The sequence below is a fragment of the Salarias fasciatus genome, chromosome 2, assembly GCF_902148845.1.
Source record: "Salarias fasciatus chromosome 2, fSalaFa1.1, whole genome shotgun sequence".
Classification (NCBI taxonomy): Eukaryota; Metazoa; Chordata; class Actinopteri; order Blenniiformes; family Blenniidae; genus Salarias; species Salarias fasciatus.
In genome coordinates, this window is record NC_043746.1 from 6213873 (window position 1) to 6237846 (window position 23974).

Genomic DNA, 23974 nt, shown 5'->3' on the forward strand with positions numbered 1-23974 from the left:
CTGGAAAGGTTTTTTTTTTCCCCCCCCCGCCGGTTCAAACGATGCATGCTTCCATCTCAGGATGTGTAGTGAAGCGCTCCACGACGCCTGGTCTCCCTCCCGAAAAGAAAAACACGTAGTCATTAGTATTTACATCCAAATAAGGGCTTTTCTGACTATTTATAGCATGAGTGAGGATGTTACAGTTTTAAACACAAAAACGACTGGTGCTCAGTGTGAACCTGCCCCTGCCAAAATACCTGAGCATCTCTTTGATAGCTGATACGAAAAAAATGTAAAAAAAAAAAACAAAAATAAATATCTGCTGGCCAAAAGCTGCTTCTCTGGAGAGTCGGTGTTGTGCCGAGTTTTGCCAAATTCGATTAGATTCATGAAACTGGTTACGAAGCGGTAAAAGCTCCTGTCGTGTCAGACTTTGGGAATTCTTTGCTGTTTTTAGGTTAAACTGAGCGGAGCTTCTGTTTCCAACATGGCTGCATGCGGCGTTCATGTGAGCATCAGCAGTGTTTCGCTGTCGTTTTTAAAGCATGTGAAAGTTATGTTGATGCTCGTGCTCCAGTGTTGCCTGCGGAGATGAAGACACACTGCTTCTGTGGGTGAAATGTGGTGAAATGTCTTTTTAGATTTATACTCAGAAAGAGCCTGAGCAACAGCAGCTTCACTGCTTCCTGACTTGCATTTTGAAATCCAAGCTGCTTCTTTGAGATTCTCTGAAACGTCCAACATTCCCTGCAGGATGTAGCAGAAACCAGTGGAACTGAGTGGCAGTTTTTACTTTTGTCACTTCTTTATGACGAAGCCTTCAGTGGTAACTGTTCTATGAATGTAATTCACATCAGCAAACTCAGACAAACCTCAACAAAGCCTGTTTGTGTCACATTTCTATTTTTGTAAGCTATTTCAGAAGAGAGTCAGCATTTTGCAGATATCGAACATAAAGGCTCTGAAAAAAAGTCAACAAAATTATGGGCTGCACCAATAAAATCTTTATGCATCTATGTAATTCAGAGAAAATTAACTGATCAAGTCACCCTCACCCCCAATGAATACACACAAAAAGAAATGAATACATTATATAAACCCTGAAACTCCTCATTTTTCTTCAAACCACAGAATGTCCTCTTGAAGACAGTTATGATTGTTTACCGACTAAACTTCTCCAACTGTTTCGTCCTGCGCTACACGTTTGCACCACAAGGTGGTGCATTGAGTCGCTGAAAGAAGCAGCAAATAGAAGAAGAAACACAACATTGTCTGAAGCTCTTGGTTTACACACAGTGATGTTTCTAACCATTGTAAGGCAGCATTTACAGTCTGGATCAGTACAACTTACCAGGAAGAATACCAGAGCAAAAGAATGAAAACCGAGCAAAATAAATCTGAAACACAACAGTCTCGTGATTTAGATTTTACCGGCGTTCCTTTAAGTGGATGCAGTTTGCTGTACAGTATGTAGCAGTCATGATTAAATGTGTTTGTTCCCAGAAGGTTCAGATCACCTCGGCATGACACCGGCTCTCCCGGCCAAGGAAGAATAAAGACAAAAAAAAAAAAAAAAGTAATAATAATCATAATAAAAAAGAAGCCTGTGTGTGATACTGCTGGAGATGTGTGCTCTGTTAAATTAAAAAGCAGATATCGTCGAGTGTTTTTCTATCTCATATTATGTTGTGAATGTAATGCAAAAAAAAAGAAAAGATTTAACAAAAAAAATAAGATGGAAATTTGCTTTCCAGCTGCTTTGTACAATCTATTTTCACTGTTGAGGCTGGAAACAATGAAACCGTCATCTCCGAATCATGAACAGAATGTATGCTTGTCTTGAAAAAGCTTCATGGTGGAAATGTCTTGTAAATCTCTATTTTTCTATCCTTTCTGTCTGGATATGGAGACGAGCTGGATGTGTGAGGCCCTGTACTGTACAGTTGTGATGCCTTATGAAAATAAAACAAGCTTACCTTTACTCTGCTCTATTCCGGGTGCTGGGAGGGGTTACAAGACCATGTGTTTAATATACTGAAATATAACAGCAAAATATTTTCACAGCCATGATCGAGAGAGAGTGTTGGAGAGTTTATGTCCTCAATCAATCAATACGACTATTTTATCCACTTTTTTGATAAACACACTAAAATATAACCACAAAAACAGCCTTTATTTCCAAGAAATGCAGTGTTATTAATGTATTATTATAATTATAACAGCAATGATTACGTTTCAAGACACATTTAAAAATGTTATAGCTTATTACATTTTTGGCAGGTTTTACATTATGAGACATCATTTCATTTATTGTATTGTTTTGCAACTTATAATGTGGGAAAAAGATTAACTAGATAACTGATTAACGTTTTTATCAACCAGCCTAATGAATCCCCCCAATCTGGAAACGACGTGTGTGTGTGTGTGTGTGTGTGTGTGTGTGTGTGTGTGTGTGTGTGTGTGTGTGTGTACTTCATTTTGCTCCAGAAACTTTCCTCCTCCTCATAAAACACACCCACGAAGTTAATTTATTGATTAATTAAAAACAACAAATTGACAGACAGCGTTCTGTGGTAGAAAAGTTTCAGGCCTTTATTTACAAAATAATCTAAAAACATTCCACTTTTTTTTTTAATATTGCATAATCCTTAACTCTTTTACAGTGTGAAAGATAAATGTGTCAGGTTTTTATTATTTGTTTTTTCCAGGTTAATAAGTCGAGAACCTACACTTCAACACACACACCTATGCGAGTTCTGGGTGCTACTCAACAACACGGCATTTATTCAAAGGTTTTTAGTACATGCGGCTGATCGAGGCAGCATGGATGAACCGGAGAGCAACGAGGACCGAGGAGAGGAAAAAAAAAAATAAAGGAGAGCGCCAAAATGTTGTTAAAAGGCCGCAACCACAAAAGAAACCAACTCTACATGAACCCGAAGGATGCATGTTTTAAAAAGGTTACTTTTTCAGAAAAGGAGTCGTTTCTCCCTCCGTAACAACATCAGAACTCTAAATATCAACCTAAACACTCAACAGAGCGCTGTTCTCCTTTTCAATGAACTCTTCAAGTGGGCTGAACTGGGCTTGGTGAGCGCTCGTGTCTGTGAGGGCGCCTACACACACACACACCGGCCGGCGCTCCTCCAGGGAGAACGGTCGAAAACCCGCCGGCGCGAGCGTTTCCTCCAACGCTGACGGAGAAACAGCAGCTACACAAATCAGAACACTACGAGGCCGTTCGGCGTCCCCGCGAGGTCCAGGGAGGCACGGGACTCAGGCTTCAGTATTTTATTGCACGTAAACACACTCACAGACAGCAAACTCTCATCGCGAGGCAGGAGTGTCCAGGAGGTCTGGAGTCTGGGCGCTGAACCGGGGCCGCGGCTCGACGCCCGGCCAGCCCGGCACAATAAATTAAAAGCTTAAAAGATAAGAAATGCAGCTAATATTAAGGCTGACCGTGGTGAGCTGTGGTAGTAAAGATTCACATGTTTCAACGATGGAAGAAGGGAACGTAGAGAAGGCAACGGAGAGGAAACGTCTTCAGCTTTCCATATAAAACCAGGTTAGAGCTTTAAAGTGCAAAAAACACAGAACACTTCAGGAGAACTAAAATCCCGTCAAGCATGTAACTGAACCAACCACACCGGCTACAGAGGAATAAAAGACTAAACTGTGTGTGTGTGTGTGTGTGTGTGTGTGTGTGTGTGTGTGTGTGTGTGTGTGTGTGTGTGTGTGTGTGTGTGTGTGTGCGTGTGTGTGTGCGAGCACAGCTGTGGTCTCCGTGTTCCTGACTCGGCGGTGAGGTGAGCAGAGCCTACGACAAACATCTGGCTAAATGATGCATATGTATGGTTAGTTTTCTCTTCTGGTCGTCGGGCGGCGGGCTCGTCGGCGCGGCGCGGCGCTCACGGTGGAGCCGGACGGCGCCGCGGCAGCGGTTCGGGACGACGTCACGACTGCTGCTTGTTGGCCTCCTCTTCGTAAGCGTTCCCCGTCCCGTTCTGGACGTAGGCCGAGCCCGAGCCCAGGCCGTACAGGTGACCACAGTACTTAGCGTCGTCGATATGATCCTCGAAGAACATCTGCGGGAAGAAGGATTTTAAATTATTAAAGCAAGATATTGGTAACATAATGTTAATTTAATCTATATAAAACCAACAGACCTGCATTAGCATATATATTTGCATAAAAAAAATGCATTTCGACTAAACATTTTGTTCCCTACAATAACCTGGTACTGCGGTCCAGACTCGGCCCACCCACCTCTCTCATCTTGAAGAACGCCATGCCTGTGAGTAACGAGTCGGATCCGGCCTGATGCTGCGGTCCGATCCTCTCCAGCTCCAGCTGCTCGGCCACTTCCTGCAGTCCGCCCTGGAACACAGACACACCGGCGCCTCCGCGGGTCACACAGGAAGCGCTCCAGGTAAACACGCACCGTCGGTCAAAGCACCTTCAGGTTTTTGCAGCTCTTCATGAGGTACTTGACGTCGTAGATAACGGGGAAGTACAGGCGGAGGATCTCAAAGAAGTCCACTTCCTGCTCGGGCAGGTTGGCGTTGGACAGAATCTTAATCAGGTAGCCAAAGTCGTAGCCGCTGCCGAACATCACAAACACAAGAATAACGCATTTTAATGAGCCGCAGCGGATAAACAAGATTTATAAGGCCAGCATGGTGTTCGTTTCTGGAATGATTGCAGTTTGTATGCATGTTGGAAAAGCTGTTAGTTATACCAAACCTCTAGATGTTGTGTCAGAAAAATAAATCTTTCCTCTATATCACAAATTTGTCATTTTCTCTTCTGAGGGTATGTTTTCCAGGAGTTCAGTCGGAAGCAGCGTACCTGTGGAAGGAGAGCCACTTGACCCCGTCGCAGAGCACCACCCCAGACGTCATCAGCAGCTCCGCAAAGTAAAGTGTCTCGATGCCTTCGTCCTCGTGCTTCTTGAACTGGATCCCTGAAGTGGTCAGGAGCTCGATGGAGTCCTGTGCATACATGTCTTCTCTGGCGAGAAGCAGGGGAAAAAACAGTAAAACATCTCAAACAGGGGGATGACATCTATCCATTTATCTATGGAGTTCCACAGGGTTCTGTCTTAAGACCTCTAATTTTCATATTATACTTGCTTCCTGTAGAGAGAATTATGAGGAAACCCTCCATTAACCTCCACTGCCATATAGATGATACACAAATCTACTTTTGTATGAAATCAGATGATCCTGATCAACTCGTTAAACTAGAAGTTTGTCTTCAAGACATAAAAGCCTGGATGATTTTCTGCTTCTGAACGCAGATAAAACAGAAGCTATTATATTTTGATCAAAACATCTGAGAGAGAAATGATCTGAACCTTTTAGAAACACTGGAGAGGATTACTCCTGGAAGTTACTTTGGTTCAGGACTTTGTAAGACAGATTTCTTTTTTTCACCTGCTTAATGTCTCTGAAGTCAGGGACATGTTGTTACATATTACCCAGCAGAACACTTGGTTCTCACCGGGTTTCCAGGTTTTCTAACAGTAGAAATGGAGGCAGAGCCCAACATGTCGGCTGCTTCCTGGTGACACCTTGTTTGTGTCTGTCCTTCCTTTTTCTTTCCTTCTATTGCCTGATGAGAACAGAGGAGCAGAAAACCTGGTTCTGCAGGTTTCTTCCCTGGAGTCATCACCCATGAAATATCTGGGTTTTCCTCTGCAAACGTTCCTTGAGACGACTGTGTTGAATTTGGTGTTATATAAATAAAAATGAACTGAATGACTGGTTTTTGTCCTTCATTAGGCAAATCTGCTGAACTGCTAAATCCTCTCTGCCAGTGTTCAAAGAAGTTTGCAGCTTCTCAGCACATAAGATTTCTGCAGTCTTCAATACGCATGCCTTTTTTTTTTAAACTCAGTCTTTCAGTGTTGCTTTGATGCTAATGCTACTTTCCAGGCAGCTAGTAGCTTTCAGTGTTTGCTAATCCCTCAGCTCAGCTCTTAGCGTTGCATTATGTTTGCTATGTTTAATAAAAAAGGTACGGTCCCAGCAGGCACATTTGGAGTAACAGTTGCTACTCTTGAAGTTGCTTTTCTTTGAAGTTTTGACACCTATTAAGGTCAAGCGGGCCGGACTGCCTCATGTTTAACACCCCTGATCACGAGTGACGACTGACAACAGCCACTTCTCTCGACCCCAAGTTGAACCAGAGACGAGAACGCAACCTTACGTGAGGTTAAACTTAAAATTAAACTGCCACGTTGACGTTCCTGGAGGATATTCCCCTTGCTCATTCATGAAAGTGAGTCCGAGCTGTATTATCTTGAGCAGGTCCACGTTGCAGCGCAGCAGCTGGTACTGGTAGTCGGCGTTGCTTCTGAACTCTCCGATGGGTCTGGCGACGACGCCTGGAAACTCTGTGTCCTGCAAGCAGACACCTCGTCACAAACAACGGACATCTTCAGGGAAGACAGAGACCAAAAGCCAGGCAGGACGCGAGACTCACCATGGCAATGTAGTTGTATTTTCTGATGACATGTCGGATCCTCTTCAGCTCGTCCTCCAGGTTGTTTGCCCAAACCTCACATATTCTTTGGCTGTGATCCACAGTAGCTGCGGGCATAGTGCCACTTCGCCATGTAAGAGGGAGAAAGCGTACAAATGAGGGCACAAAGCAGGTTTGAGGAAAGTACATGATGGATAATCGACCCACTTCAGATCAGCACATTAAATGGAAATGTCAGGACTGACCTTAAGACAGCTTATAAAGCTGATTTTTTTGTTACTTCTTAAAGCATTTTATAATGGCTTCAGTACAGCTGCAGTAATTCTTCACTGGTAATGAAGACAGATATGATGTGTCAAGTGAAAAGAAAATTTAAAGTGCACTTTCAACATTATGGCATCTTTAATAATGCCTCCTGAAGCAAAACATAGTGAAATGTGTAAACGGCAGATTCTGTATTTACAGCATCTCCCAGATTTCAGCATGCATGTTTTCACGGATTCGCTCCCTCAGTGTCTCTGATGCTAATGGGGCCTCATCACTGAGGCAGTTAGTTTCCCTGCAGCATCACTGATGCATCGGTTGCCCGATGTCTGCTACTCCTGAGGAAATTAATACAAGACCTGAGTTTATTTTTCCTGGATAAAGTCAAGTTAATATCTGTCAATTTTTACACCTTGCAATGTCAGTCCCCGGGTTTAATGGACCCTCTGATGCTTTTGGACCCCTGTGCAAGACATTTCTTTCTGATAAAAGGAAGTTTTTCCTTGTTCATGTGGGACTGTTGTGTTTTTCTCTATATTTGAATGACAACTGAAGTTTAGCTTTGTCCAAATTCATGTAAACATATTTTCTTCCGTGGGTCAACTCACACCAAAGGTTTTCAGTAAATAGGAAAAGGGCACCTAAAAGAAGTCAAAATAAACAAGCCTCCTAAAGTTTGTAGTAATAATCTCCTAATCATAGCTGTGGCTTCACTGACAGGCCCCATACCTGTGAATGTGCCATTTCATTGAAGATCCACACACTTTCTCTGAGACACACCGCCACGCGCATGTCAGTTTGACGGCATTATAGTCTGTTTGGTAGTGAGAAATTACTACCATTGAGTCTGACCTCTGAATGAGGTAATTACAGTAATAAACCTTTTCAATTCCAGCATGACGCGTTCTACACTTAGGAGACACTTTCAGTGTCAGGGGACACATGGCAGTCTGCGCGGCCGCTGGTGGAGCCTCCTCAGCCGGCTGCAGATGTCGGGATGAACCGGGAGAGGAGCGGCTCTCCGCCGGAGCACAGCCGGCAGCCTGCAGCCTTCCCCCGGCTGAGCCGCTGCAGCAGCGCCGGCCGGCCGGGGCTAGCCGGGCTACCCGGAGCAGTTAGCCAGCCCCCGGAGCGGGGGGGGGGGGGGGGGGGGGGGGGGGGGGAGGGGGTCTGCACGGCTGACACGCCTCTCAGGTGCACGTCTGGACCCGCACGAGACAGCAGCACGAAGGAGGGGACGCGTGAGAGCAGCACGCGCACACGCAAACATACACGCGCGCGCGCACACATACACATACACACACAGAGAGCCCCTCTGATAAAGGTGAGCGCAGCAGCGGAAACTTACCGTTCCCGAACCGGGCAGGGGCGTGTCTGGAGCGCGTGCTATCTGGAAGTGCTTAGGTTGCTTCACGGCGATGTGTCCGGGGGCTTTCCGCCAACTTTTCAATAGTTTATATTCAGTGTGGTATTGATATCAGCCCGCAGCTGCCATCATAGCTGAGCCTGCGACGCGACGTCATCACGTTCAGCGTCAAGTACGTACACACGCACGCAAGCGAGTCCGCAGGTTTGGTGGCTCGTTGAGTCTGCTAAAAAAATGTTAAAAATCTAAAAACTTTATAAATTAAATAAGATGAAAGAGGTGTATTATTTTTAATATTCTAGGTTGTAATTCAATGATTGAAACATAAACATGGAAAACTAACTGTGCTCTGTTTGGAAACGGTTCATCTTTCATTTATTATAATGTATTTTTAAAACTTTTTTTCAGTATTATTATTAAAACGTATCTTAAAAGTATTCAATTAGATTAAATAAATAAATACTACTCTATGATAAAGCAATATAAAAGGTTTTAATGTAAGAGTAAAAAATGCTCACAAACTGTCCGGCCTTTCTGTGTGAGGGACCTGGCCTGGATTAACCCATGACCTTTTTGCTATGAGGTGAGAGTACTCTGCCTCTGTGTTTCACACAAAGTTATATATTTTTAATATATAACTTAAGATGTAACATATATTATATATAATATATAACATAACACATTTCTATTTTTTTGTCTCAACGCATTCTCTGTCAACACATCCCTTTATATATAATATGTAACTGTTACACCCATTGTGATGCACTGAAGCACATTATATGAATTTAATTGGTCTCCATTATAACTATTATAAGTCAATTCTAAGAATGTGTCTGAATAAAGTAATTAATTGCGCCCATCTTTTAATTATTTTTCTGATGAGTTCTTCTTCAAAATCATAAGCAAGCGTTTAGCAAATTGTCCACAAAAAAGCTTTGTTGAAATAAAACTGGCATAACAATAGGTGTAAATACAAGTCTACTGGTTTCATTAGTAAACATCGTTTCAGGCTAAATTCACTCAATTGTTACTGCTGGAAGACAAATTCGTGTTTTCATTTTACAGTGTCCACTGAATTGTGACTCTTTTGAATTTTAGCAACTTTTTTTTTTTTTATTAAGTTTTTTGCATTATTAAATACAGTCCAACCATAATATACAGAGTTTGAGTTAACATCAGGACCATTAAACTGAAAAATAGGAATGTACCTTTTTATGTAAACAAAGAACAAAAACCAGAACAGAACAACAGAACAAAAGGGTGGATGAGAGGTTAGTTACAAATCAAGATGGGGTGACAAATTCAAGTTTGCATTTAATTGCTGGCTTCCTGGTACAGATTAAAAAAAGATGACCAAACTTTCCAAAACTTCTCCTCTCTTCCTTGAAGTGAATATCTTATCTTTTCCAGTTCCAAGTGCATCATGACATCTCTGAGCCAGTGAACATGAGTGGGGGGCTCTACCTGCTTCCAGTTCAGCAAAATTAATCTTCGTGCCAACAGACAAGAGAATAAGATTACTTTGTGTTCTGACTGTTTTTTTTTTTTATAATATTTTGATCTACAATGCCAAGAACTGCAATGAGTGGATTTAAAGCAATGGGCCTGTCTAGGGCTTTTGATAACGTTGAAAAAATTTCGGTCCAGAACTTCGATAGCGCAGAGCAACCCCAAAACATGTGTGAAAGAGACGCCACTGATCCCTTGCATCGTAGACAGAAAGGATCTACTTCTGGAAATACTTTACTTAGTTTTAATTTGGACCAATGGAGTCTGTGTAGGATTTTAAACTGTATTAAACAGTGCCTTGCACAAATAGAGGCTGAATGTGTACAGGTCAGAGCTTGCGTCCATTGTTCCTCTGAGATATTCAAATCAAGCTCCGTCTCCCATGCTTGCCTCAAGTGATCTAAGGTAGTAGAGTCATTAAGCTGGGACAATTTAGTATACAGGACTGATATGCTCCCTTTAATTGCAGGATTATTCAGAAATATAGAATCGATGGGTGATTGTGCTGGTACCCTTGGGTAATTTACATTGTTTTGTTTTACAAAATTACGAACTTGCAAATACTTAAAGAAATGTGAATTGGGTAAATCAAATTTTTCTCTAAGCTGCTCGAATGAAGGGAACATGTTCTCAATATAAATGTCAGAAAAAATTTTGAGACCTTTTTGATGCCAATCGACAAATGAATTATTTCCAAGTGATGGTGCAAACATGTGATTCTTTAAAATAGGTCCCTGCAATGGATTTGGTTGAAGACCCAGGTGTTTTACCAATTGCTTCCACATTCTTAGAGAGTGAGAAACAACAGCATTGTCTGCCATTTTAGGAGATACAGAAGATATATTTGAAAAAACTAAAGCTCGGAGAGAGGATGGGTGACAGCTGTCTTGTTCCATTATTATCCAGTGAGGGTAATTTTTTTGTATCCAGTATGACATATTCTTCAAGTTACAAGCCCAATAATATAGTTGAAAGTGTGGCAAGCCCATTCCCCCTAAGGATTTTGGTCTCTGTAAAAACTCTTTTCTAATCCGAGAAGGCTTTCGGTTCCAGATGAAACCCAATATTAACTTATCAAATTTTTAAAAAAAAGACTTATTCAAATAAAAAGGAATGCACTGGAACAGAAACAGAAATTTGGGTAAAATCAACATTTTAATGATATTAATGCGACCTGCTAATGACAGAGGGAGATGTTCCCACCTATGAAATTCGACAGTTGTTTGTTCAACTAGTTTTGCAAAATTTTGACTATAGAGGTCTTTGAAAGACCTGGAAATGGTAATTCCCAAGTATTTAAATTGGTCTGAAATTTTAAAAGGCAAGCCATAGCGCTGTACCTCCTCCTGTGTTACATTAATTGGAAATATTATACTTTTGTCAAAGTTCAATTTATAACCTGAAATAGAACTCAATTGCTTAATTTTGCTTAAAATTGCAGGAACTGAAGTGCGAGGGTTGGAAATATATAGAAGTAGGTCATCAGCATATAAGGAAACTTTATGTTCACTATTAGTTCTAATAATCCCTGTGTAGTCATCCAACAAGCGCAATGAAATAGCAAGTGGCTCAACTGCTATTGCAAAAAGCATTGGCGACAAAGGGCATCCCTGTCTGGTTGACCTGGAAAGGGGGAAGAAGTCTGACCTATAGTTATTAGTTTTCACGGAAGCAACAGGTGATACATACAGTAATTTGAGCCAGGAAACGAAGCTACCAAAACCAAACCTTGACAGGGTGGAGAAGAGGTAAGTCCACTCCACCCTGTCAAAGGCCTTCTCCGCATCCAAAGAAATAAGCACTTCAGAATCTGGTCCCGAGTCATTTGTGTAAATTATATTAAAAAGGCGTCTTAGATTGTGGGACAGCTGTCTATTTTTTATAAAACCATTTTGGTCTTCATGAATAACTGTCGGCATAATGTTTTCCAATCTATTAGCCATTATTTTTGCCAAAATCTTTATATCTACATTTAGAAGACTAATTGGTCTGTATGCTGACAAGCTTTTAGGATCTTTGTCTTTTTTATGAATCAAAAAAATTGTTGCCTGATAAAATGTTGGTGGAAGTTTGCCCAATCTTAGTGATTCCATATAAACTTGTAACAGAAATGGCGACAGTTCCTCTGCAAAGCATTTATAAAATTCAGTTGTGTAGCCATCGGGTCCCGGAGCCTTTGAACCTTGTAATGCTTTTATAGCTCGTTTAATCTCATCCAAAGAAATGGCTTTTTCTAGATTGTCCCTGTCTGTTTGACAAATTGAAGGAATAGGAAGATCTTTGAAGAACATTTCTATAGAATTTGGATCCTCTCTAATTTCAGATGAATATAACTCAGCATAAAATTTTTTGAATTCACTGTTTATTTCTTTTGGATCAGATGTCAGTTTGCCTGATTTTGTAGTTATTTCAAGGATGTGGTTCTTTTCTTTCATTACCTTAATCTGGTGAGCTAACAGCTTCCCAGGCTTTTCACCATATTCGTAAAACCTATGTTTAGACTGTTTGATTAATTTAACTGATTCATTAGTGGATAACAGATTAAATCTAGATTGTAAAGAGACACGTTTTGTGAGTAACTGTGGGTCTGGATTCTGGGAGAAATTTTAGCAACTTTAAGAAGAAAAACACGTTGTCAGGTAGAAGAAAGGTTTCTACCTTCTTAATATCAGTTGCAAGTGATAATTTATCTGAGTGGGCTCCATTCATCTTTCTTTTTCGCTTTAACTTGTTGTGGCAGTGTGTTGCAGCCATTTCAGACTCACAAATGAGGTTGGATAAAGTGGAAAATTAGATAGATGGGTGGAAATATCCTTTATACTGTAAGTTTTCCACTTTTGCGGTGCAGCATTTAAATGCTGAAACAGCTATGATGATGCCAAAAAGAAAGAAAGACTGCTTGCTTGTCAAAATATCATGCTCGAGACAGCTGGGCAGATATTCATTCAGCAGAGCTCTGATCTCTAAAACACATGTTGCTTTTGATTGCATCAGCCAATTCTAGAACAAGGGTTTTTTCATATATGTTGTCAAAAAATAAACATTTAAAAGTTACATAAGTGTTGCTGAATTTGTGCTTGCACTGGTCAGCTTTATATTGTGGTGATAATAACCTAATATTATGGTGTTTTTACAGGAGAAACCAAACTTTTCCACAAGAAGTGGAAAATTGTTGTGAAGCTTGGATTTTAGACTGAGAAGCCAAATGAAGTGATTGTGTTTACATGGTTTTTTTGTTAAGATTTTTTGACTTTTGCACAATAGTTCTGAGCTTCTGTACTGTGTGTGCGCGTGTGTTTGAAGATCAGGTAAAACTCACAGGAACAGCAGCACAATCTTACAGACCATTATGTATTTATTCATTCAGTTCACAGGAAAGACTCATAACATTTTTCAGTCACACAACTTCAGCTCTTTTTCCTGCTGAAGGACATCAACCATAAAGCTCCTTTTTTGAACCAGAAATAAAATACACAATATGAATCTCTGAATTTTGACAAAAACAAGCATTTAGAGCAGAATTACTGAAGCCCAAAAAAAAAAGTCCATCATACAAAAATATCTCAACATGCTTTGCTAGATCTTTGCATTGTTCGTATGCAGGAGTGCATCTACAGGAATGTGTGTAACATATTAAAGTGAACACTGCTAATGCTAATTGTAGACTTGATAATGCACAAATGTCAACAGGTCTGTTTCCACAAGCAGCATCTTATCTGTGAGGCTTTATTTTCAATCCAGCTGACAGCCACTATCCCTTTGGCAAATATCTGAGATTCAGATGTTGGAATATTGTGGATGGATCAGTGGAGGTTTAATTTGTGTTTTCATATATTTCTATGTTAACATGTCTACATATTGTCAAAACTAGTCATTTCCTGGACTAAAATACAAAACCACCAATAAATGGCTGTTAAAAGTGTTTAACTGAGGTGTAGTACCTCCACCGTCCAGCTGAGGTCGCTGTGACTTTGTTTTCCCTCACATTTCACCTGATGGCCAGTTCCATCTTGGAGTGATTTCATTTTTTTAACTTGACTGAGTTTTACAAGTGTACATGCTTATGCTTGTTTGATCTATTTAGCCCTCTGTTTCTCATGGTTCCTTTATATTCCGTTTCAACAAAGCATTCAAAAATAACCTGAACTCAACAACAGTCAACACGTCATCAGAAGGAAATCTACTACAGAGACGTCTACGGAAGTTAGCAAGCCATCGAATGAGCCTCCGGTCTCGCAGTACCACTTTGTACCAGAAGGTGGTGCAGTGAGTCACAACAGCATCCAGTCTGTCCCAGTCCAACCTGCAGATCACATGGTCACTCAAAGAGGGCAGAATGAACGCTAAAGTGACTCACCAGGACCAAACAAACCACAAAATCTGGGGATTCAGTCTGTCGCAACACAACTTAAAAATATCTGTACAGTCTGTCCATGTTGTGGCATTTTTGGCTACAATTACAGGATTTAAAATATTTTTGTTTTCAAGTCAAGTCAAATATCAAGTATCTAAACGAACTATGAGGAAGACTATATTTTAAAAGAGGCACACACACTCCAATGGCTCCTTAATTTCAGTTCAACCTTTTTTAAATTTCAGGATTAAATTGTTCAAAATGGCTTTTAATTGGCTTGTAATCTCAGTAAATCTGTCTTTCTTGAGATTAGAAATAACCATACGACTGGTTCCATATTCAGCCTTGCATTTTCTTGAAGATAAAACTTAATCTCACTGCAGTAGGATGTGGTGAGTTTCACTAAAACAGCTATTAACCAGAGGGTGTGTGGCGACGAGACGTGTCCACCACGCCACATGCAAACAAAAGAGCAGGTCAGACGTGGAGCTCCAGTTCCAACGGTTGGGCGACCTGGTGAATTTCAAGGTAGCGTTTGTTCAGTGTTGCTCAGTCAGCAGGTAAATGCTACATTTGTTCAGGCAGCAGAGTAGGCAGCCTCGTCCGAGTCGGGGTCCTTGGTGCTGTCCTCGCTGAGCGGCGAGCGGCAGCTCAGGTCGGCGATGCCGGACTCCTGGTCGCTGCCGTTGGAGAGGTTGGAGTCGGGCGTTTGGCCGGAGTCGTGGGCCGGCAGGATCAGGCCGTTCTCCGGAGGTTTGGCTTGGGAGGGGCTGCCGGTCACGAAGCCCCCGGTGTAGTCCTGAGGGGTGTTGGCCAGGTGCAGGTCGCTCCCCAGAACCCGCGCCGGGGGGGTTTTATCCAGAGGGGCGGCTCTCCAGGCGTCACTCCAGCCGTGCTCCTGCTCCAGCTCGGCTATTTTCTATGGATGACAGGAAAACTACCATCATCTGCTTCAGTTGTTCTTATTTCTTTAAATCTCCAGTCCGGTCAAACCTGAGTGTGTGAGGCCAGCTGCTCCTCCAGCTGCTGCGTCTCCTCCTGGATGGCTCGCAGGTAATCCTCGACGCTCTGCCGGGGGTGCATCCCGCGGTCGAAACGGTTGTACAGCCCGCTCCAGAACCTGCAGGCAGAAATGTTCAATTTAATCCAGAAGTTATTATCAGGACAGCCATCTAAAGACCACAGTGAAACTTCAATACATTTTAGGTTTATTATCATTGAACTGAAACTGAAAACCTTTTTGTTTATTCTGTGTAATTTAGCTTTGAAAATCCTAAATAGAAATGAAGCGTCTGAAAGTTGAACCCACTTGAAGCTGTAGGGGGCGGTAGAGGGCCGGAGCAGCCCCTGGGTCTGGCTGTGGTCGGGCCTGTACAGCGGGTTGGTGTAGTCCGCCCGGTTGGTCCAGAGAAAGCTCCACAGCGAGTGAGTCCGCTCACGCACTCTGCACACGGCCGACACAGAACCCGTCCAGTAAAAGCAGAGAAGAAGAAGCAGAGCGGCAGTCCTCTGCAGCCTCCTCCAGGACCAGGTCCAGCCTCACCTCAGCTCGGCCCGCTCCCGCTCGTTGTTGCCGATGAAGTTGCCGTACTGGCAGGAGTAGACGTGGCTGTGGACGGTGACCAGGAGCCGCTCGTTGAACTGGAAGGCACAGGGGAACTGCTCCATCAGCTGCCAGACGCTCTCCAGGAACTGATCCATCACCGGCGACACCTCTTTAGGGTCGCCCACCAAGTGGTTACATCTGGTGGCAGGAAACACAAAAACAACCGCATTAAAGGAGCACAGACGAATGGGAAATATGAGAACACAGGGCTACAGTTAATTTTTCAAAATGTTTTATTAGATCATTCTTATATTTTAATTTAAGAGGATATTAATGATATTAAACCATTTCAGAAATCAATCAATCTTTCAGCAATGTTAAGATTCTATTCCCTTTCAGATGCACGTCTACACTAACGTTTGATGATTTTATGGTTTTATAGTGTTGGATTCAAACCTGTGAGAGAACTTGTGTCCAAAAGAGATCCAGTCTTTCTCAATGAGGACCTGCGTTCAGGAGAACATACGTTAAAACATGTGTTTTACAGTCTAAATTAAAAGTTTACACATTGAGGGCAGCGGAGGCCAGCAGCTATTAGAAACAAGTGTAGAACCTGAGTGAAAAGCAAACATGCAGGCCAAAACGGTCTCATTTTCAGCAGCAGGAGCTCAGCGGTGACCGGATACGGAGGTTCTGTTTGCTCCTCTCCTGCACTGGAGCGGTCGTCAGCCGGCGGGTTCCTACCATGAATCCTCTGAGGGTCCTGTAGAAGGGGTCCAGCAGCACGCAGGCCACCGAGCACACCTGAGCAGTGCGATCCCAGCCGTCCGAGCAGTGGACCAGGACGCTGACGCCCTGCTCTGCTACAGCCTGCACACACAAAACACACACAACTAGAAAAAAAAACTTTTCACCACTGTTTCCTGCCTTCCTGCTGGAGAGGAAGTCTAAAGTATTCAGTGTCATTTTACTACAGTCACAATTCCAGAAAAGTTGGGAAGGACAGAATGAATCTGAGATATTTTACCATTTCACTGAAAATGTCAGCTCCTTTTGAATTTCATGGCAGCAGCCCATCTCTGAAAATCTGTGTGACAGGCCCAAATTCACCATAATGCAGCATCCTCTCTTCTTCTATCTGATATTAAACATCTGGGGAGTTTTTAAATGTTGTCTGATTATTGTCTGATGCAGGATTCCAGCCACTCAACATTCCTTTGTTTCATTTTTCACTACAACGACAGCAAAAAAGGGAAAATTTCCCATGTACAGTTTTAAATATTTTGATTTCCTCCCTTAACAGAAATAAAGAATCACACTACGCTATTTATAACGGAGGGCTGATCAGGTCGGGTATTTTTAGTGGAGTTATCGTCCTGCATCATGATTCCTTAATGCTCATGTTTCCATGAACAAGAAGCCCCAAAGCCAACGGACTGGACTCTTGTTTTCTGATTTGAGTCGTAGTTGTAATAAACTGGGAGCTGCGTCCAATAATCTGGAATATCTCCTGGAAAGAGAAAAACCGTCATGTTCGGTCCGGTTTCCCTCCACACACAAGCCAATATTGAGCAGACAGCGAGGATTAGCCTCCAGACTGACCTTGGCGATGAAGACGCCGGCGTCCAGAACGGCTTTGATGTGCTTCAGCCAGCCTGAGCTCTCCAGGCCCTCCAGGAAGTCTGACATGGAGGGGGACCGCCGCTCGCACACTGGAAGCACAGCACAGCCGTCTCAGCGGCAGGAAACGCGCAGCATACCTGACCGCGGCGCTTTATTAAACCTGGAGATATAGGTCATCCTCCTCCGGCCCTCATGTTCAGCACTTTGCGTAAAGAAAAGACATCAGTGGCGACGGCGACTTGTTGTTTGTGATTTTCAGAAACTCAGTGCGTCTGATTTCAGCAGAGGAAGCTCTGATTAAAGCTCTCCTCAGAGAGAACCAGCAGAACTCCCTGCTCTGGTATGAACTGACCACGAATAATCATCTGGTGCACAGCGGGGGGCGAGCCATGAAACACCTGGAGAGGGATCATTAAGGCCTGAAAAGTGGCTTCCTAATGCAAAAAGAAACAAAAACACTATTCATTTTAATGTCTGTTGGACCCAGTTTGGCAGCAAAAGTTTATATTAACTGACTGACGCTCTCCATTCCGTCCTGCAGCAGGCGGCTGAGCGTCCGCTCGCCCCTCGCTCTCCCGTCAAGGCGTTGCCGGAGTTCCTTTTTTCTTTTTTCTGCTGAGCTGTGAGAACGGCGTGAGCCGCTGATAGTGGAGGAGCAGGTGAGCGGGTTCGTCCGGCCCTTGGTTTTGTAACGCTCCCACTTCGAAGAAATGCCGGCAGCAGGGGGCGGGGGGGGGGGGGGGGGGGGGTCGTCTAAATCTCACTACAAGTGTGCAACTAGGTAGAGAGTGCAGGCAGGGGGGGTGAGGGGGGCAGACTGAGGGGCAAAGCACCGTCTCCAGTATTTTAAAGACTTCCCTCGTTCTGCCAGGGGGCAAAGAGTTATCACAACTAAGGCCGGCTATAACTTTTCAGACTCCGAATCACATCATTCTCACGCCCTCTGCCTCTCTTTGGGGGATAATGTCCGGGATTGTCCACTCCGGGAAACCAAAATAGCTCCGAAATAAAATCCAGATGGATTCAAAGTCTTCCTGGGAGCACCCCTGCACAATACCCAGAAACTCTCCTGTGGGCTCATTTGGAGGCTGATTGCGGCACAGCTCGGTCTGCATGGCTGTGCTTATTAAAAAACCGCAGGGGTCGCCCGGGGTCCCGCGCCGCCTCAGCGATGTGGAGGAGCAGCTGATTTAAACAGACGCTGCCAGAACACGGAGGACTTTCTCCCCCCTACACAAACACTGATGTGGGGAAACGTTTCTGACAGACGCTTGGAAACCGTTTCAGCTGCGACGAAACCAGGAATCAGGAGAGACTGTAAGTTACCCTCCAGCATCTTCTGCTGGCTGTTCCTCATGACGTGGATGTTCTCGATGCCCAGGAACTGGAACTTGATGTTGGAGTAGTTGTCCTCGTTCTCGTAGCCTTTTCCCGCCGCTCGGTTTGCGATGGCGTTTAACTGGAAGGGAAGAAAACAAGACTGTCAGGTCACTTCAAACGTTACAGTACATCGGTCAGGATGTGGGAACATTTATACATCAACGATGGATTAACTGCATTTATATGCAGACATGGAAATTGTTATGATCTACATTTCTGAACAGAAATACCATGATTGACTTTTTTGTCTTTTAATCACGCAAACTTTCGTAATTCACATCTTTATCAGTAATTTGACACCAGCTCAAAACCATGTGATCTGCTGTAGACACATTAGAAATGGCTCGAGCTTTCATTAGAAATCTAATTCATCATTTAATGATTATTAGAGTTTCATGGCCATCCTCTTGGCTGGATTAAACTCTGAGGCAGGCCAGTTTTGGCTCATGGGCCTCAATTTTGACACCAGCAGTACAGAGAAAAAGAAAAACGGTGGTGACTTTGAAGTGATATGAACAACTGAAACCTCTGCTGTCAAGATCTCCAGAAACCTGAGAAGTCTTCAGAGGAAGGTTGTGTTGAGCAGAGCAGAGGACAGAAGAATTCCAAAAGGGGATCTGGTCGACATGTGATTTCTGAATCACCGATTTACCTTTAAATTCATACTAAAAATATCTGGACGCTGATCTGGAAGGAGGTCTTTGAAGAAAGACCACTGGTGTGTACTCAGTTCCTCCCTCAACATCTGGAAGAGGAACGTTTTACAGCTGTAACGACACCAACTAGACCAAACTAATCTAAGTGAACAGCAGTGAGCTTCACGAGATTTAATCCGTCTGCAATGACTTCTTACAGAGAATCTTTGATTTTCCTGTACCGTTTTTTTCTTTTCGGTTTGTTGATGTGAGAAATAAAGCTATTCGGGTTGGCCACATGGTGGAGCAGTGGTTGGTGGTCTGTCCCAGGTCTAGATCAGGGAGCAGAATCTGCATGTTCTCTCTCTGCCTGCAGGAGTTTTCTCTGGGTCTGTCGGTTTAAATCAGCGATGTCAAACTCATTAAGAGTACCGAGGCCTCGTGAACCTCGATTTCATATAAAGTGAGGTGGACCAGTGAGCATGCAGCATCACAATCTATGAATATCTGTAAAGCTGTGAAGTCTGGACATCGCAGAAAAGCAAAACAAACCCCAGCGAACAAATCAGGAGCATCGGGTAGTTTTATTTTGAAATTAGTGTTACCTGACCTAGAATGACCTTAAGCTGATGTAGATATACAGTAGGTGTGGTATGGATAGAAAGATATTGACTGAAAGTGGAAAATCTTACTGAAGCCAGTTTGTCAAGCATGAAAACACTCCAGCTGTTTCCATGAGGTGAATTAACTTTTTCACATGACAGCAGAACAAAACATGTTGCAGGAAGCTCAACGTCTGTAACATCTTAATAAAAAAAAAGCTTGTTTTACAGAAGTAACATCTTAATAAAAAAAAAAGCTGGTTTTACAGAAATGTCTGTTAAGGCCGATGCGAGCGCAGAGCGAGGATGTTTTTAAAGCGTTTTGCTGTGAGAACATGCAGCTGGCAAAACGTACTGTGGAAAATAAAGCCCACCTGAACACACAGCGCAGTGCAGTGTGTGTCTTTTTTTTCTCCACCGGGCAGTTCCTCCCGAACAACGGGGCTCACCTTGGGCCTGGTGTCCACCACATACATGAAGTCGCTGCGGGGGTTGGACCTCAGGACGGCCTCCAGCATCTGCTCGTCCTCCAGGCAGCGGGCGCTGAAGCCCGACAGCGGCTGGCTGCTGCGGCAGATGGCGGCCTGGGAGGAGGCGAGAGGCGCTCGTCAGGGACGCTTCAGCAGATTTTTTTTTTTTTCTTTTCTTACATTCAACAACAAAAATCTCACAGTTCCAAGAAATTCAGTCCACTCCTGAACCGAAATTAATCAAGCACAGTTTCTCATATGAGCGTTTAGTGGCCACGGGGGAGAAGAGCCCCAGACGGCTGTGTGATTGTCCCTCCTGGCACATGAAGCCGAGCTGCACAGACACGACCCTCGGCCCTGGGAAGCTGACCTCACACTCATAAAGCACTCCCAACTGTCCAATCAAGGACAAATATCATAAATTATGACTGTGCGGCCTTTTTCTCGGCTCAGACATGAAGCTTTTATGAAGATGCTTGAGTGCAGAAGAGTTGTGAAGACATATTTGCTGCTTCAGTTATTTAAAAATAAGTCTGCGGACGGCCCAGTCGCATTGTTGAGTAAGTACAGTGTCAAGAGCAAAAATCTAAAAAGGACCAGAGCGGAAGAAACGACACACAATAATATCATTTTTTCAAATTCAAAATCAAACTTTTAGTATTTCCTCCCCTCTATCTCTGAAACCACCTGCAGGTTTTACCATCAGGAGACCAGTAACTGCAACACACACACCACTCCATCCACACGCTGCTCGTTTTAATCTTTATGAACTCTGGGTCAATATTAGCTGAACATAAACTGAACCAATACACTAATATGGCCTGAATGTGAAGGTGAAGGGTGAGAGATTACTATTTCTATGTGACTGGTGGCGGCGGGGATCCACTGGATCGTCCAGTCTGCCAAACCAAGAGCCGCACAGCGTCACTCTTCCACTTCTGGTGCTTTAAACTCAGCAGTTGTACTCATTTAAACTTTGGCCGTCTCACAATATGCAGACTCTAACAGGTTAGTTGACACAAGAAATGCTTCAATTTTGGCCAATATCTGCACACAATAACAAAAGTGACTGGTAAATAAAGACTCGTCTCTATTTTACTCAGATGAAGGCGCCTGCTGGGAGGGACAGATGCCATCGGTGCGCTCATGTTTACTTTGGGGTTGTCAGATTTCTTGATTGCATCAAGAGTCAGTCTCTATACGTTGCGCAACAAACACTGGGCAAAGTTCTGTATGATCGTGTGTTTACTTTCTGACAAAATATTTTTCCTGTGACGACTCCAGTCTCCTCAGTCTGGTTGGAAGGGAACTTCATGTAAAATGCAAAATATGTCCACTTACATGGTTTTCTTTGGAGTAGTATGACAGGGCGGGAAATCTGCCCCTGCTTCTGAACTTGGAGCTTCCCACTATGACTGGCGGGGTGGCGGACTCCGGGACGAACACTTCGGCGGGATACGTGTCGCTCACCTCAAATTCACAAAGACAGAGTTCAACTTGAAACGAGCCGCCATGCCCATATTAGGCTGAGCCGGCACAGGCCGGGCCGGCCGGCTGACCTTATACTGCCGGTTGACGGGGGAGAGTTTCCACAGAGCGTTTGGGAGTCCCATTCTGCTGTAGTCAGCCTTCAGGTCCAAGAGGTCCCACTCCTGCCGCCGCTCCTCCTCATCGACGTTGGGTTTGTAGGAGAAGCAGTACAGCTCCTCGTGGCTCTCTGCAAGACACGGCGGCAGCTGACAGCCAAACCTCCACTCATGAAACACCCGGGTGTTACACAAGTGAGAGGCAATCAGAACGAGACCTGAAGGTTTTGTTGAAACAACATCTGGGGGTGAAACGTTTTGACAGAGGAATTTACTGGAAAGCGTTTTGTTACTGAAAACAGTGAAGTGGGTGTAGGAAGAATAATGGCTGATGGATGGAACCATGACGTGTCTAAAAACCAGAATAACTGGGGCAGAGTCCAGGCTAAATGACTCATTTCTGACTAGAAATGGTTTTGGGTGAATGGATAATGGCAGTAGAGAACAGAGTGGCACGGTGGTTTAGTGGGTGGGATGGCTTCTGCCTGGAGTTTGCATGTCATCCCTCTGCGTGCCAGGCCAGCTCAGTGATGGAGCGGAGGCTCAGAGTTCTGCTCACCTGGCTGAGCCAGACGCTGAAAGGACAGGTGAACGTCGTGGCATTCCCGCTCCTGGGGGATGATGAAATGCAGAACCTGGAAGTTCTTGCAGTGGACGAGCAGCGGACACCCTGCGGAGGTGGCAGCCTGTTTCTCCACACTGCACACCATGCTGTGGAGCACCTGAGGACGGACCACCAAACACACACACATTCCTGCACACACTCATCAGAGCTCACTGTGTTTCCTGTGGACGGCTGAGCCATACCTACCCATGTTTCATTGCGCACTCCGGACTCGCTCTCTACAAATATGCTGTGCGTGGCTGTGAGGTACAGGGTGCCCACCCTGCTCCTGCGGGGGGAGATCCTGTCGAGCAGCCGGACATTCTCCACCTGGAGGGGGGCCGAGAGGAGGGGCATCATGCGCCAACCTCAACACCGACAGAATGACCCGCTGGCGGCTCTGACGCCGCTGGACAGTGTTATCTGCATGAACTGCCAGCGTGGCCGACACAGTGCACGGATTCCAAGTCATGCACAGTGTGTGAGTGTGTGTGTCGTGTGTGTGTGAGTGTGTGTGGATTGTCATGGAGGAGACACAGTGCGGAAATGAAGCTAATCACTGCAGATCCTCGGTTACCTTTGGCAGTCGGATGTGCTCCATCAGCAGCTCTCTGCCAGCAGCATGTGTACAGAGTGTGACCGTGTGTGTGTGCGTGCGTGCGTGCGTGCGTGTGTGTGTGCGCGCAGCAGGGCAGATTTAGCAGTGAAGCTGTCCGTCAGTCGCTCTCAGGTAAAAACAGCCATCATAACAGAGCTGGAGCAGTCCTGGCTGGAGCGGCTGCAGCGCGCGGTCCTAACGCCCGTCCGCTCCAGGGCCCGCACGCGCATGATTCAAAACGCTGCTGACGTCACTTGGGCTTTGATTCCCTGATCTCAGATCAGCTCTGTCTGCAGAGTCTGATTGTATGGTATCATATCCGGAAATAATTCTACGAACAGCGTCGTATCTACGAAGAACTTTCGCACAAAGTGTTTAGATTGTAGTAGTTTTTTTTTCCCTACAGCATTAATTGCAGAAGGAGACAGTTTGACTGTTTGCCGCCTCATCATACAACACAGGCTCATCGTCTGTGTACTCTTGTAAACCATGAAATCCAAACAGTGCACCTTGTAAACTAATCACTTTCCAATATATTCACAATAAAGTCAACCACCATTCGCTACTGCAAACACACGGATTTCTTTCCTTGCTGAAGTGATTTATATCTCCCGTGTTTGGCTTTTTACTACTGTCAGGACCAATGAGCTGAATTGTGCAAGTAGCTGTAAAATGAAAGACGGATGCTGAAGTCTTGCAATTATGTAGTCAGCTTATTGCCTCATATAAGTAGTTTATCTCCAGCAGCTGTAATAACCCCTCATGGTTTGGACAGCCTGAGGGATTGATTTCAGAAAAACCTGAAAGCATTACAAACGTTGGTCCATTCATTCATCGTTCTTGGCGACTCTGTCCAAGTTAAAGTCGAGTGCTGAAGCTTATGGGTGAAGGACAGAGTTCATTCCAGACAGCATAGTTTAATGACACCAATGCACGATCAGAAAATGTGTTTTTGGACTGCATGAG

The 23974-nt window shown here is 44.1% G+C and overlaps 2 protein-coding genes across 4 annotated transcripts; both read right to left on the reverse strand.

Moving 5' to 3' along the window:
- Window positions 1-76: 76 nt before the first annotated feature.
- cnot7 (CCR4-NOT transcription complex, subunit 7) lies at window positions 77-20836 on the reverse strand. 3 transcript variants are annotated; one of them, XR_003932287.1, is made up of 8 exons: window positions 8084-8245; window positions 6472-6595; window positions 6196-6389; window positions 4834-4995; window positions 4442-4586; window positions 4252-4362; window positions 3047-4070; window positions 77-87 (listed from the first exon to the last, which is right to left on the reverse strand). XR_003932287.1 is itself a non-coding variant. In XM_030101091.1 (7 exons), exons 2-7 carry the CDS (start codon window positions 6586-6588, stop codon window positions 3939-3941), a joined length of 861 nt encoding a protein of 286 aa, XP_029956951.1. In that variant the 5' UTR covers window positions 6589-6595; window positions 8084-8245; the 3' UTR covers window positions 2530-3938. The 3 variants fall into 3 exon arrangements, 2 of the variants coding, with proteins under 2 accessions (XP_029956951.1, XP_029956964.1); XM_030101091.1 differs by lacking the exon at window positions 77-87 and having other exon boundaries at window positions 2530-4070; XM_030101104.1 differs by lacking the exons at window positions 77-87; window positions 6196-6389; window positions 6472-6595; window positions 8084-8245 and adding an exon at window positions 20826-20836 and having other exon boundaries at window positions 2530-4070; window positions 4834-5010.
- On the reverse strand, window positions 12948-23168 carry mtmr7a (myotubularin related protein 7a). Its single transcript, XM_030101043.1, has 14 exons — window positions 22988-23168; window positions 22618-22740; window positions 22366-22528; window positions 21780-21937; window positions 21562-21690; window positions 20200-20334; window positions 18460-18592; window positions 17113-17222; window positions 16255-16380; window positions 15967-16016; window positions 15508-15708; window positions 15274-15408; window positions 14958-15084; window positions 12948-14883 (listed from the first exon to the last, which is right to left on the reverse strand). Exons 1-14 carry the CDS (start codon window positions 23009-23011, stop codon window positions 14542-14544), a joined length of 1956 nt encoding a protein of 651 aa, XP_029956903.1. The 5' UTR covers window positions 23012-23168; the 3' UTR covers window positions 12948-14541.
- Between the last annotated feature and the right edge of the window lie 806 nt (window positions 23169-23974).